The sequence below is a fragment of the Psammomys obesus genome, unplaced genomic scaffold, assembly GCF_907164565.1.
Source record: "Psammomys obesus unplaced genomic scaffold, mPsaObe1.curated_primary_1811, whole genome shotgun sequence".
Classification (NCBI taxonomy): Eukaryota; Metazoa; Chordata; class Mammalia; order Rodentia; family Muridae; genus Psammomys; species Psammomys obesus.
In genome coordinates, this window is record NW_026585644.1 from 50598350 (window position 1) to 50613118 (window position 14769).

Sequence of the window (14769 nt, forward strand, 5' to 3'; positions counted from 1 at the left end):
GTAATCAATCAGTCAGTCAATCAGTCAATCAATCTCTTACCCCCAAGTTGCCCTACCTTTTCTTCCAGGTGCTAAGTGTCACTTTAAATAGGCAGTAATGTTGTCTTGTTCTCAGTGGCCATGTATCTGCAGGCCTGGAGTGAGGGGCCAAGATTGTTCCCACTGGGTTTCAGAGTCCAGAAAAGCCTGTGCTATGCCTCCCTGCCTTCGATGTTGGTGGTCTGCTCTGGGGGACAAGAAACCCTCTCTCTAGGCACAACCTGTGTTTGATGCTTGTGCCCATTTCCTCACCTTCCCTAACTTGCTGGAACAGAAAGCCCACTGCCTGGGTGAGCTCTATGCCCAGCATCCTCGGTCTTTCATGCCTGGCTTCACTCTCGAGGTGGGAAATTTTGTTTTTGAGGTAGATGGTTTGAATCTCTGGTGAAAACGAACATCTGGATAACCGCTGAACTTTGCCTGACCTTGACCTCCAGTGGCTGGGACTTGCCACTTTGCCACACTCCTCAGGGCGCTTGGCCAGAAATCCCTTGTGCACAGCGTCAGCCCTCAGATGGGGACTTCTAATTAGGCTTGTAGTACCAGTGTCCCCTCAGTGATTAGTTCTGCCTGACTTAGCATTTTATGCCAAGTCATCATTAAGCACCTACTGTGTGCAAAACGCTAAGTTCCCAGGAAATCAGGAGCACAGTTATTTTAAAAGAACGCAGACACCTTATATGCAAGGCCATAGACGGGATATTCACTCATTCAGCCTCTCTTCACTTGCTCCACATTGACTGCCACTTGCAGACAGCACAGCTGGCCAGGCACCTAGCATGCAGAAGGCACTTTGTTAATGCCATGGTGAAATGAGTCGCAGGAGTCCTGGAGCTCAGATGGCTAGGAGAGGGAAGGGTGAGTGTACAGGTGAGAAGACAGATATTGTCTTTCTCCGGGGTCTCAGAGCTAAAAGTGCTGTGCATTAGCCTGTCGGCCTTGGGCACATGATTCCCAGAGAGACAGGCACCTGGCTTTAGTTTCCCATTAGAAGGGGTTGGAGTGGAAGCATCTTAGAGATAGATAGATAGATAGATAGATAGATAGATAGATAGATAGATAGATAGATAGGAGACAGGGTTTCTCTGTGTAGACCAGGCTGGCCTTGAAATCACAGAGATCCACCTGCCTCTGCCTCCCAAGTGCTGGGATTAAAGGTGTGGGCCACTATGCCTGGCCACAGTGGTAATTTCTCAAGGGCATTGAGTACATCATGCATTCTCCTTGGACTTAAGTGATAGAGCCTTATGAAAATTTTTGAAGACTGAACATAGTCAAGGGCTTTGGAAAATGTGTAGCACTTCGGGTTAGTGGGAAAAGAAGGACTTGGTGGTTTATGTGTCCCACCTTCACCTGAAGTCCTCTGCAAGCTGAGCTGTATACACACACACACACACACACACACACACACACACACACCACCCGCCTCTTGGCCAACTGGACTTGACTTTAGTTGGAATAACCAGCTTCCTGGCTTCTCCCTATGCAGCCTGTTTCTGGGCCAGGGTTTATTTGAGGCTTTGTTTGGATATTGTTAAAAGTGGGCAGCTTGGCTCAGAAAGGTCAGCAGGAGAGACCAGAACAAAGAGATCTTTCAAGCTGGCTTCTCACGGGGCAGCCAGAAATGGCTGGGGAAAGCCCCAGCTCCTCCTGGCGAAGGCAGCTGCAGGTTGGGCTAGGATTGCTTTCAGGCTGTGGCCATCTGCGACGTTTGAGAACCCCCACCTAGGCATTCCTTTGAGGGGCAAGCTGAAGCAGGGGAAATTGTCAACATGCAGAGCCAGGCAACCTAGGCTAGAATCCCAAGTCTCCCTGTGTGGCCCTGGCCGCTGCAACCTCTTATGTGGATTGTTTCTTTAAAGGCAGTAAATAATAGTTGGGATTTACTCACAACGCCTGAGGGTGATGATTTACTCTGCAAGAGCATTCCTGGGAACTTATTCAGATGCTGAAATCTCTTATAGATCTGAAAATTATTAAAACAGGCAAACAAACAAAAAGGCTTTGGGATACAGGATTGTGTTAGAATCAGCCTCTGTTCCTTCTTTGTGTCCTGGGAGTGGTCAGTTCCTGGACATCAGCACCCCTTCCTCAGCATCCGGGAGTAGCCTGTCTGCTGGTCTTGGGACATGAAAACTCTTTGGCAGCGATGCTCCCTCCTGTGGCGGAGAAAGGAGAGACATTAGGCACTCTTGGCTCCAGTCTCCTGGTAGCAGCCTGGGCCAGCATGCCAAGGAAGAGTCTGGCAGGTCGCCCATTGAGTGGAAAATCACCCGAGGCCCCAGGAGTGGCCTGCCTCGGCCTGTGGACCCAACTGTCAGGATGCTTATCACCTCTTTCCTGGGAGTGCCCATATCTGCCTTTATGGTCCCCCCTTGTGTGGGCATGGTCCGTCTACTGGGGCATCTGTTCTTCAGGTTGAGGGAGACAACTGTGAAGCTAGGGCCTGTTTGACAAACACTTCTGAAGCTAGTGCCTGTTTGTCAAACATAGTCATCCAAGAAACACATGGATGTGGTGATTTAGCTCCTGAGCACCCTTGTTAAGTATAGTGAAAGTTACGATGTCATTAGCGGAGCATTCAGAACCCCGATTAAGAGAAAGAATGGTTTGTAGGGACACCTCTGCCACATGGCTTGGTGTGCTTTGGTGTGTCTTACCACATTCCCAACAGCTCCGAAGAAATGAGGGATCTTCCTATAGTCAGGGAGAGGTAGCAGCCACCTCATATTTCCACGAGTGTGGTGTTTCCATACCCAGTTGCCCCTTCTGAAACCTGGCTTCTCTGACTATGAGAACACTAGTTCTCCTAGTGGGGGTGGGGGCCAAAATCTGTGTCAGAGTTCTCAAACTCGAATGTCCCCTGGAAAGTACTGGGGCTTTGATCAAAGCCAGATTCCCACCTGAGTTTTCCATTACAGATTGTAGTGGGGCCTCAGAACTTGTATTTCTTTTTCTTTTTAAAAATATTTTTACTGATTCTTTGAGAATTTTATACATGCTTGCAATGTATTTTGATCTTACCTCCTCCTAGGTCCACCCTCCCCCCTAACCCGCTCCTCACTTCATGTTCTTTCATTTTTTTTATAATCTTCCCAGTCCAATTTGTATTGAATATATTATATGCTCCTGTGTGGGGGAACATCCAGGGGAATGTTGTCGACCAAACCAGGAGCCACACCCTTAAAGAAAACTGGTCCTCCCATCTCTGGAAGCCTCAACTGTCAGTAACTCCTCAGCCAGGGGTAGGGGCTCAGGGCCCTCCCCAGTCCGTGCTAGAATGTTGACTGGCATGATCCTGTACAGGCAACTACAGATGCTGTGAGTTCAAGAGTGCAGAAGTCCTGTCATGCCTAGAAAATCCTGCTCTAATCTGGACCTCTGGCTCTTACAATCTTTCTGTCTCCTCATTGCAGTGGTTCCTGAGTTTTCTTGTGGGGTCGGGTGGGGGAGTGACATGACATAGAGCCTGCATTTCTTTTTTAAAATTTCTTTAGTTTATTTTTATGTGTTTGTGTGTTTTGCCAGAATGTATATATGCTATATGTTTACCTATGGAGGTCAAAAGAAGGAGTTGGATCCCCTGGAACTGGAGTTATGGGTGGTTGTGAGCCCCCTGCGGGTGCTGGAAACAAAACCTGGGTCCTCTGCAAGAACAACAGACTCTCTTTAACCAGCCAGCCATCCTTCCAGCCCCTGAACTTTCATTTCTAACAAGTTCTTGGCACTCTGCTGGTCCAGGGACTGACTGTACTTTGAAAGGCTCTGGTCTGACTCATCATTTCCTAGTGTGTAGGCTGAGCACCTTTAGTGATAAGCATGATGGAATTAAGTAATACACACACTGGCTTGTAAAAATTACTTTTGCTTAAAAATACTTCTGCACTTAATATATTTTGAGAAACAAAACCCAACTCGCACAACAAGCCCATGATTTCAAGCATTTAAAAAAAATGATAGTAAGATATCTACTAGGTTAAAAAGAAAGAAATATAATCAAAAGTACTACATAAATAATGATGCTGGTGATGGACTAGTAGTAAAATTTGAGAATGTAGCATGCCAACAAGGAGTCTTGCGACACAGAGCTGAGCATAGGCCCATGTTTTGCAGATGAGATCGTAGGCCAAAGAGGTAAGCTTGCTCTTGATGCAGGATAGAGTTAGTGACATTGGGCCTTGAGCCTCAGGAGGCTGAGGTTCCCCGCCTGCTTTATGGTGGTTTCTTCTGCATACTGACTGACCTTACTCCAAGTCTCTGTCTGCATTCTTAGACTTACAAAGGTCTGCACTTTCAACCTTGGGAGCATGTACGTTTTTTTAGCTTCCAAAGTTTCTCTGAACACAAAGGGGTTGATCTGCACAATCTTGCCATACTGTAGGCCCTGGGGGCTGAGAAGTTAGGGAGTGACAGTGGCTTTCCTGGTTCCCAGCTACAGCTTGGTCCCTCTCTGTGCTGGCCCAGCAGCCTCTGCTTTCCCTTGTCTGATGTGGTCCCAGGAAACTTCTGTTCAAATGAGCAGAGCCATCTCCTGAGCTTGCTTCATAGAAGGAGCTTCGATAGACCAGAGCTTTGGGAACACATGAGACAGTTCTTGCCCACAGCCAGTGTCTTACCTAGCCACAGTGACCTTGTGGGTCAGTGTGTGCTTCAGAGGAGGAACCAATAGGCATACAGTGCCGTGGGAAGGAAAACGAAGTCACAGAGGAAGGAATGATATTGGAACTGATGTCTTCAAGGATGGTGGGGGAAAGGCCGAAGGCAGTGGGGGAGCCAGTCCTAAGACGTGACTTTGACAACTACAGTCATCCAGGAAACACGTGCTTATGTGGTGAGAACTGAGATGTGGGAGAGGAGGCCAGCCAGGCAGCTCCAGAAGGCCATGCTAAGGACCCTGCCTTAGGGGGAGGTTCCAGACACCTCCAAGAACCTGAGACCCCTTTCAAGCTCCAGGACACAACCTACTTGGGCTGCAAAGTGGAGCAGGTAGGCTGCAACCAGCATTTAAAAAGGCAGAGTAGGCAGTGGAGTAGGTCAGGGCATGTCAGAGTTGACTACACGTAGGTACTGAATCAGGAACCCAGCATTAGAGAAGGGAAGCATCCTCAAACACTGAGTTGTGATCTGAGGGTTATTTCTCACTGTGGGTCATGCCAAACACCCTGAGGGAATGGGCCTGGCTGGTGTGGTCATCGAGGTGAGGCAAGCTGTAGTGGTAGGGACCAATGAGGATGAATTTCAACATGATCCAGTTGCAGCAGGGTTAAAATGAAGAAGCCAGAAAGTCCAACATAGCACTTGGGCCAAGATGACTTGTTTGTAGTACTGAGTCTTGGTGTCTTGAGCCCCTGCGTTGCTAGGGGCTCCCTCATCAGCTTATCAGTTCTGGACCTTGAGGGTCCTGGATTTACAACTCTGGTTTTCATCCTATCCATTGAAGGTGTTCAAAGAAAACTCAATCAGACAAGCTGCCTGATAGGTGCTGGGTTATAAGGGTATCTGTGGAGCTCGGCTAACAATGAACCCACCTTTGCTCTTCAACTCCAGGAACATTGTGAAAGGCATGAGGGAACTCCGGGAGATTCTGAGGACTGTGGAGACCAAAGCAACGCAGAACTTCAAAGTGGTAATGTGGCTGTTGGCTGTGACAGGTTTTTGCAGAGGTCAATTTCAGTGGGAGACAACACAAGTGCTAGCAGGAGACCTAGAGATGTCATATGCATGCCTATGCCCATCCTCTTCTGCTCTCAGCAGGCATTGTTAATTGTTCCGAGGGTACTTTCCATCAAGCCTGGGAAGCACCCTCTTCACCCCCTCTTCTTCATCAGGGCAATGGAGATGAATGACTCCTAGCATTAGAACAGTTGAAATCTGCCGCCATCCCTTGCATGAGCAAGATGTGGTATGGCTCGCTTTTTTATTATCTTAATAAATGTCATTGATCAGCCAGGTATAATGGCGCATGCCTTTAAGCCCAGCACTCGGGAGGTAGAGGCAGGTAGATCTCTCTGAGTTTAAGAACAGCCTGGTCTACAGAGTGAGTTCCAGAATAGCCAGGGCTGTTAACACATCTGTTTATCTAAACCGTGTCTTGAAAAACCAAAAAATAAAATAAAAATAAATGTCATTGACTCTTCGTTCACATCCCAAGTGAGGCCAGTGTTCCTAGACCCTTGGGTCTCCAAAATCAGAGCCACAGCTGTTTTTATTATTCTCTGTTGTTTATTATTCTCACTAGAATTTTAGGTCAACTGTCTGTCTCTAGGAAGTCTTCTGTACCTGCAGCCTCCGGCCTTCTCCCACCTCTAGAAGGAACTGCAGAGTCTTCAGTTCCTAGAGCTAGGAGAGGAGAGAAAAAAATGGGATAGAGCTATACAAGGCCATCCATGGGAGAGGTGGGAGGCTTCCATGCTAGAGGGACTGAGAAATAAGGGACTTGGGAGTAGAGTTGTGGGGACCCCCGGGAGGCCGGGGACAGCGTGCGGACGACCACACAGGCAAGCTGAGTCTCCCCCCTCTCTGGCAGATGGCGGCCAGGCACCTGGCAGGGGTCCTGCTGCATTCCCTGAGTGAGGAGTGCTACTGGAGCCCCCTGTCCCACCCTCTGCCTGAGTTCATGAGCAAGGAGGAGAACTCATTCGTCACCCAGACCCTCCGCAAACCTCAGCTCTATGAAGGAGACAAGTGAGTGCCACCTGCCCTGTTGTGCCACGCTGGTCTCAATGTGTGTACAGGCTCTGTTCCCTGGCTCCTCACTGTACCCTGCTTTCCTGGCCTCCAGCCTGCACAGTGCCAGGCCGACATTTTAGACTCTCTGGTGGGGTCGGGGGAGAATTCTTCATAGCTCCTGGAAGCCACACATTTGGAGGTTTCCTGACACGTCTCTCTGATGTGCCAGTTGAATGTGGAGTCTGTAGCCAACAGCAGAGCCTCTTGCTTCCTCCCCGTGGTTCACCTCAGGCCGGGGATGGATGGGCCATTTCTAGCAGCAGCCTTTGAGGTTCAGAATTCCGGGGCTTGTTAGGAGCTGCACCTGGTATTCGGTGCCTGTGAATTATGCAGGAGAGGGTCACCTTACCAGGCTGATGTTGACTTGGGGCACAAGGACCGCTTGAGGGCCAGAGGTGCTGTTGGTGTGGGCTGGGCTACAGCCAGGGATGCTGTTGTGTCTTCCAGCCTCTACTGCCCAAAAGACAACATAGAGGAGGCCCTCTTGCTGCTGCTCATCAGTGAGTCCATGGTAAGCCCCAGGCACCACTGACCCCAGGGGGTTGGGGTTATGGAGAACGATGGGGTAGGCACAGGCTATGCGTGGCCTAGTCCAGCTCTGCCTCCCAGGGATGCCCTGAAGATGTGAGCTTCTTGGCCCTCCCTACACACACACTGTGAGTCTGTCTCATCAGTCTTGGGTTTGGCCCCACGAGCTGTGCCCGGGCTATGCTGAGAGACCTAGTGGCTGTTCCCAGGTGGGTAGGGACTGAGTGCATATGAATACCTCTTCTAGGATCACAAGAAATGATTCTCACAAATCAGTAGTCTGCAGTGAGCAGCCGTGTGCTGGCCACTGGGACGGATGGGAGAGCTCACATACGGGGCTGAAGCTTAAGGAGTGTTTTGGAGGCACAAGATCTAGATTCGGGCTCCAGTGCTGTGCTAGTTAGCTGAGGGCCAGAGACAGTCATCCTGCCTTCTTGAGCCTCAGTTTTCTCTTCAAGAAATGGTAACTTCGAGTTAAGTGTGGATAGAATTCACGTTCTTGCAATAGCTGTTGATTATCTGCCTTGTGCCTGGCCCTGTTCTAGAACCAGAGAGGCAGCAGTGAGCAAAATGGAGACAAGCCCCTGCCCTCATGCAGTTCACGTCTTAGTAAGGGGTGGTGGTAATAAAGAAGTGAATGATTCCAGTATCCAGGCTATCCAATTGCATTTGCATACTGTGGAAAAATAAGGCAGTGGGGACCACCTCCCACACCCTGAGCAGATACATGCATGAAAGTGTGCATGTGCACATGCCATGGTGACCTCAATACTCAGCAGTGTTTCACTGTGCTTTGGAGGCTCCTCCAAGGAGAACGTGATGTGGTCAGGTAGCCCTGCAGGTGTGAGATGAAGGACGGACCTCTCGCTCCAAGGGAAGCTCACGAAAGGAGGAACATGGGTTGCAGATGCCTGCGTGGCTGGGTCCACGTCCTTCCATGGCAAAGCCCACCAGTGCTGGTGAGCTGGGAAGCCAGGCTGAGAGACAGGGGTCTTAGGTGACCCATCTGGGAAGCAGAGGTCCATTCAGTGATCACACGTGTTTCCTTGGCTGTCAGTATGGATGATGCCAGGGCTTGCCCAAGGCACTTGTGTGGGCCACCTTTGGCTATACAGGTCTCTTGGTAAGTAGACACGGGGAGGGATACTGGACTGTAAGGCAGGGAGACTGCCCTTCCTGAGACCAGCCATTCTAGATCTGAATGTCACTGAGTGAAGGGCATCCTGGGGTGGGATACGGCTGACCAGGCCAGGCATTATCATGAAAGGCATGCAAGGGCTGGAGAGATGGCCCAGAGGTTAAGAACACTGGCTGCTCTTCCAGAGGTCCTGAGTTCAATTCTCAGCCACCACATGGTAGCTCACAATCATCTGTAATGACATCCGGTGCCTTCTTCTGGACTGCAGGCATGCATGCAGGCAGAACATTGTATATATAATAAATAAATGTTTAAAAAAAAAAAAAAGGCATGCTAGGGGCGTGCTTGTAGCTTCAGGGGGAGGGACACCTAGCAGCTTAGCCGGATTTGGAGACTGAAGTACTGAGTGTCGGATTTGTTCATGGGGACCTAGAAATGACTTCTTTCTCTGAACACAGACAGAATCTTCTTGTTCTTTTCTTTCTTTCTTTCTTTCTTTCTTTCTTTCTTTCTTTCTTTCTTTCTTTCTTCTTTCTTTCTTTCTTTCTTTCATTCTTCCTTCCTTCCTTCCTTCCTTCCTTTCTTTCCTTCTTTCTTTCTTTTCTTTTTTGAGACAGGCTTTCTCTGTGTAGCCCTGGCTATCCTATCCTGGAGAGATAGCCTAGAACTCAGGCTGGCTCCGAACTCCTAGAGATACTGCCTCTGCCTCCCTTGTGCTAGCATTAAAGGCATGTGCCACCACTGCCCGGCTTAAATTTCAGAATTTTGATGTAGTATTATTGGAGCCCCCTCCATGCAGCCATGGCATCACCTATAACCTCCTGTGAGACTACAGTGGTATCACTGTCTTTGGAGATGTGGGCACATTTGCCTGTGTGCCAAGGGATACAGTGTAACTTACATGTAGATGATAAAAGTGTCTGCTAGGAACCAAGGAGGCTTCCTCACCGGTAAACATTTATGTAGAATCATATGAAATTACCTATTTTCAATTATTTATGGCATACAGAAACAAGTTTTAGGGTTGGGGACACCCCTCTGTTGTTAGAACACTTGTCCAACTTGCACAGAGCCCTGGGTTTGTTCTTAACACTGCATGAAACCTGGTTTATGCCTCTAACCTCAGCACTCAGAAGGTGGGTTCAGGAAGGGCAGGAGGATCACAAGTTCAAGGTCATTCTCAGCTAAAAAAGGGAGGTTTGTGACCAACCTGAGAACCTGTTTCTAAAAACAGAAGGAAGGAGAAGAAAGGCATGCCAATGGTTTCATGTAGTTCAGATTAATACTGTTGTGTCCCCATTTTACAGATGAGGAAGGTAAGGGACACAGGATGAGTATATAAACTGGTAAGGTCACATAATAATAAGCTTTGCTTTCATGACATGAACCACATCACTAACTGGTTTCTACAAGCACAAGACACAGAGCCCAGGCTCTTGGCTTTCATTCATGGACTTGCCCCATTACCTGCTCCCATCCTTATTTCTCGCACACATAAATGGGCCAATGAGGTAATTTTGAAAATAAAATGCATCAAGTCTTGGGAGAATCTGTTAGCAGGGCCAGGCCAAGGCACTGTTGTCTGTCTCTTCAGAAGACAATGAGGCGGTTTGGGGGTTTTAATCGCCAGCTTGACACAAGCGAAAGTCAGCTGGGAAGAGGACTCAGTGAGAGATAGTCTAGATGGGATTGGCCTGTGGGAGGGTTTGAGGATCATCTTGATTATATCAGTGAGTACCTGTTGTGGGTAGCATCATTTCCTGGGCTGGGAATCAGGGCTGTAAGAGTGGAGAGGATGATCACAGCCCTAACAGGCACACATGTGTTCCCTAGTTCCTGCTCCTGAGGCCGTGACGTCCCTGCTAGGATGAACTGTAACCTGCAGCTGTGAGCTAAAATAAGCCTGTACCCCCACCTCTGACTTTGGAGCCCTGGCTCTGTTGGAACTCACTGTGTCAGTGGTTCCCAAGCTGTGTGTTGAGACCCCTCTGGGGATCACATATCAGATAGCCTGCATAGCAGATGTTTACATTAGGATTGTACATTACATTGCAAAGTAGCAGCAAAATAATATTATGGTTGGGGGTTACCAGAACGTGAAGAGCTGCATGCATTAAAGGGTTCCAGCATTAGGAAGATTGAGACCCACTGCAGTATGTAGACCAGACCGGCCTCAGTCTCACAGAGATCCACTCTCTCTGCCTCCCAAGGGCTGGGGTTAAAGGTGTGTGCCACTGTGCCACTATGCCCCAGCTAGCCCTTTCTCTCTAAGTTGCTCTTGTCACATACTCCCTACCACGGCCACCAATTTTTATGGCTTTTTATGGATTAGAGCCCAGGACCAGAGCTCAGGTGACTCTCCTTTAAGGTTATTGACACTGCTGGCCCAGATACCTTAAGCTGCCCTAAGTCTCAAAGCAGAATGGCCTGTTATCAGAATATGGCCCACACCTGGCCCCACATTCCTTGAATACAGACCTTTCTCCAAGCAGCTCTTTCTTTTTTAGCTTGAGAGTAGCCCGTTGACCTGTCCAGGAGTTGCAGAGCCTCCATGCTGGCTAGCCAAGTGTGGCCCCGGGAAATTCTTTGTAGTGTGCTGTGTAAGAGGCTGCACGGTCTGGTTTGCGTGGCTGCAATCCTAGGTGCCTCCTAAGATTGGCGGAGTTGTTTCCTCTTACGCATACCAGCCCCAGCAGTCAACAACAGAGAGAACTGTAGGGTCCCATCTTCAGACTCCCTCTCCCTCACTGAGGTTCTGGCTAGAGATCAAATCAGCCTTTCTTTCATATCCTCCTTCCCTCAAGTTACATGCTTTTCATCTTGTTTTGTTTAGAGACAGGGTCTCACAGTGTAGCTTTGGCTGGCTTCAAACTCACTATGTAGACCACACAGTCATCGAACTCATAGACATCCCCTGTCTGCCTCTTATCCTACGTGTTGGGATTAAAGGCGTGCCCCTCCATGCCCAGCACATTCTTTTTTATTAATTTGTTTATGTTATCTGAATTTTGTGTATTTGGGCATGTACACATCATAGTGTGATTATGGAGGTCAGAGGACAGCTTGTAGAAGTCAGGTTTCTCGCTGCGTGGGTTCTGGAGACTCAGATCTTTCATCACACTTCACCTCCTGAGCCATCTTGCTGACTCCTCCACTTGCACTGTTTAGCCAGAGGAGAGCTGAATTATGGGTCCTGTCAGGTTCTGCTCTGACCCCTCAGTTCAACCCTAAGGTTCTATGAACCATGAACATGCCCTCTGTGCATGCTGAGGGATTGTCCTCATCTCTTTGCTGTTGGCTGGTTTGGGCTGTACATGATGGGCTTATAGAAGAACCTGTGGAGCAGCAGCTGGCAGCCTTGCCCATGACTTTGCAGTATGTCTTAGACTAACTCCTGCAGCGCCAGCCCAAGGTCACTGTCACCATTGCTCCCCACCTCCAGGATGTCCAGAGCAGCCACCCAGCAGAGGGTATTTGTGGGTTTCTGAGTGCTGCAGCCCCACTTTTATGGTTAGGAACTCAGAGAGTGGTTGTATGGGGTCTGTGTGCATGTCTAGTGCTGGCACATGGCTTTTGTTATGTGCTAACCCGTGTGATAAGATGAGGAAACCATATCTTCAAAGAGATAAATAGAAATCACCAATGTCTTCCCAATGACATAAGGGATTTGATTTATAACTGCTTGAAGATTTATGTTTTGGACCCAGTTTTGTATCTTTAGGGCTAACAGAACATTTCAAATTCTACTCACATCTGTACATCTATCAAGGTGCCCACCAGTTACTCATCCATGCACGCACCCCTTTGCCCACCCACCTGCCATCCACTCACACACTATCCAACAGTCTTCACGGACTCAACACTGTTCATCACTTCATCTTCTTTTGAGCAGCTGTGCAGTGTTGGACTGTGCTCAACATGGTAAATAAAATAAAGAACAGTTTAAAGTCCTTGTCCCCAGTGCACACACACCTAGAACATTCAAGCCAGCTGAATCTTTGGTACTGTTTTTATTGAGCTGAGAAAGAGCTCATTGCTGGTGTGGCCTTTCAGAACTGGGAAGGTACAGAGGCCTGATCTGGAACAAGTATGGGAGGTTGGTGGTATCTCTGAGGACTGGGGCCCTGCACCTTAACAAACTCGCTCTGTGTTGTGCCAGAACCAGGCCCGTGGCTGTGTGGATCTTGTACTTGTCATCTATAGCTAAGCAATATTCTTCTCTCCCTGTTTTCTTGTCTGTAAGATGGAGTTAATAAAGCCTCCATGGAAAGAGTTTGGCTGGTTTAAGTAAGAAAATGAACACAAAGCCATGTGTTTGGGTTGTTCAGTGCATGTTTTTGTCCTGGGGTCGGAAGGCTTGATTCTGACTTAGTTGCCCTTGAAAACGTTGTAGGCTTTAATCTAGTTGGGAGGCTGAAGGTATTAGTCTGTTTCAAAGAAAGGGGCTTCCTAGGTGTGCTTCCAAATGGGACTCAGCAGATGAGACATCGCATCCTGGCTTTTGGCTCCTGGTTGCTCGAACACGAGGCCTTGCCCTACAGGAGGCTGCCAGCTCAGAACCCATGGCTCAGTACCCATGACAGAAAGACTGTGACATCTGCCACGGGAAGGTGTCGCTGGGTAGATGAAAGCTGTCCCAGAGCATGGTCACTCTTGGCTCGGCGGACTGGCAGCTCAAGAGCTGGTGGTAATTATGTCTGCCGAGTGGGGGTCACCAGCAGGAGCCAAACGTGACAGTGTCCTCCAGGGAGGGGAGCATCACTGGGCACACATTTCCCAGATGGTTCTTTCTGGGGTGTCAGCAGCTGGTCAAAAGGTTCCATTGCTTGATGGAGGGGCTGAGTCTATGAAGCCTCTGAACAGGGCTTTGGGTATCTTGAGTCAGGAACCCGTTCTTCACAAGGAGATGGCACCTAAGACTTGACTGGGGAGACTCTATCTGCATTTTGCTTTGGTTCCTTCAGCAAAGCCAGCCCAAGGCCTCCGATGGTATCAGTCAAGACTACCGGACACTTAGGCTGAGGAACCTGGAATCAGGGGAGCAGCTGGGGTGAAATCAGACCATGTGGGTTTCATTGAATTTCTGCCCTTTGTGTATCAGTCCCCTTACCCGGCCTCCCTCGGTCTTCCCTGAAGTAGGATGAGAGTAGGCAAGGGGGTTGTGGGACTGACTTAGAAAGCGTTCTCCCACCTGGATGGGAATTCTATCTGGGTTCAGGGTTAAGAGGACCGAGCTGGGCAGAGGTGAAGATCAGTGCCAGCTGAGCCACATCCAGTAGACATTGGGAACTGCCAGAATAATCTACTGTTGTTTGGGAAAGCATCAGGGCCTGGACTGGCCCTTAGTCATTAATCTTCAGGGTCTCGAGTCCTCTGCTGGGAAGGTTATACTTGTTCTACTGCTGTCTGGGTTCATGGGCCAGATAAATTGATGGGTGTGAGAATTCCCTTTCTGAGAGGGCAATGGAAGTCCTACACCTAGAGGGGGTGCCTCAGTAAGAGTTGTGCCTGCCTGAGGAAATGAGGATTCCTGTATTTGTGTCAGGGACATTTGTCCAAAGAGCACTGGTGGGTCCTGCTGGGGATATAGAGCTGCTACATGATGGGAATGTGGCTGGACTCTTGGCAGTCTAAAGCTCTAGTCTCAGTGAAGTTATCCCAGGAGAACCACTAGAGGGACAACAGTGAGGAATAGGAACCCCTCTGGGGCGTTCTGCCTAAGGATCATATGCTTGGCTTAAATAAGGACAGAGCCTCCCACAGCAAGAGCCAAAGGCTGGGTGTAGGAGTCACAGCAGTTCATGGTAGGCAGGGTGGGCAGGGAAAAGCCCAGGGAGAATAGTCACCTTTATCCCAAGAGCACCGCAGAGGATGATGGTGAGATGGCAGGCCAGTGGCTGTGTTTACTCTAGCAAGTGCATTCGCATTACTGCATTGGATCTGGAAGCCTTCACTGGATCTGAAGTCTTCCTGATTAAAGCAGGCATCTGAGGCCGTGTACACAGACAGGAAAGGGAAAGAATGTGGCTGAGACTAACTCCAGACCAGCTACTTGTGAAGTCTGTGGACCTCTGTGGCCTAAGGGCAGCAAGCCGGAAGAAGAGGGATGGGGAAGGCTGGGAAAGCTTCTGGGGAGAGAATTGCGAGCCTAGTTGTAGTACCCCCTGCCTCTGAGGTTTGTTCTGGCTCCCGAGCCACACATGAATTCAGGTTCCTTTGTGGCTCACTAGCTAGCACCTAGGACTTCCTTTTTTTTTTTTTTTTTCTGCTCCAGTTTCCCCACCCAACCCCATTACCATGGTTACATACACAGGCACTGCCCAGCAACCAAGCCC

General features: G+C 49.1%; 1 protein-coding gene across 3 annotated transcripts in view; it reads left to right on the forward strand.

The window, feature by feature from the left end:
- The window catches only part of Ttc7a (tetratricopeptide repeat domain 7A), a 102070-nt gene that overhangs the window by 33570 nt on the left and 53731 nt on the right, over positions 1-14769 (forward strand). For all 3 annotated transcript variants that reach the window (XM_055619378.1, XM_055619384.1, XM_055619391.1), the window contains 3 exons: positions 5587-5665; positions 6566-6723; positions 7216-7279. In XM_055619378.1, coding sequence (XP_055475353.1) covers positions 5587-5665; positions 6566-6723; positions 7216-7279 — 301 coding nt within the window. The remainder of the gene's footprint in view (positions 1-5586; positions 5666-6565; positions 6724-7215; positions 7280-14769) is intronic.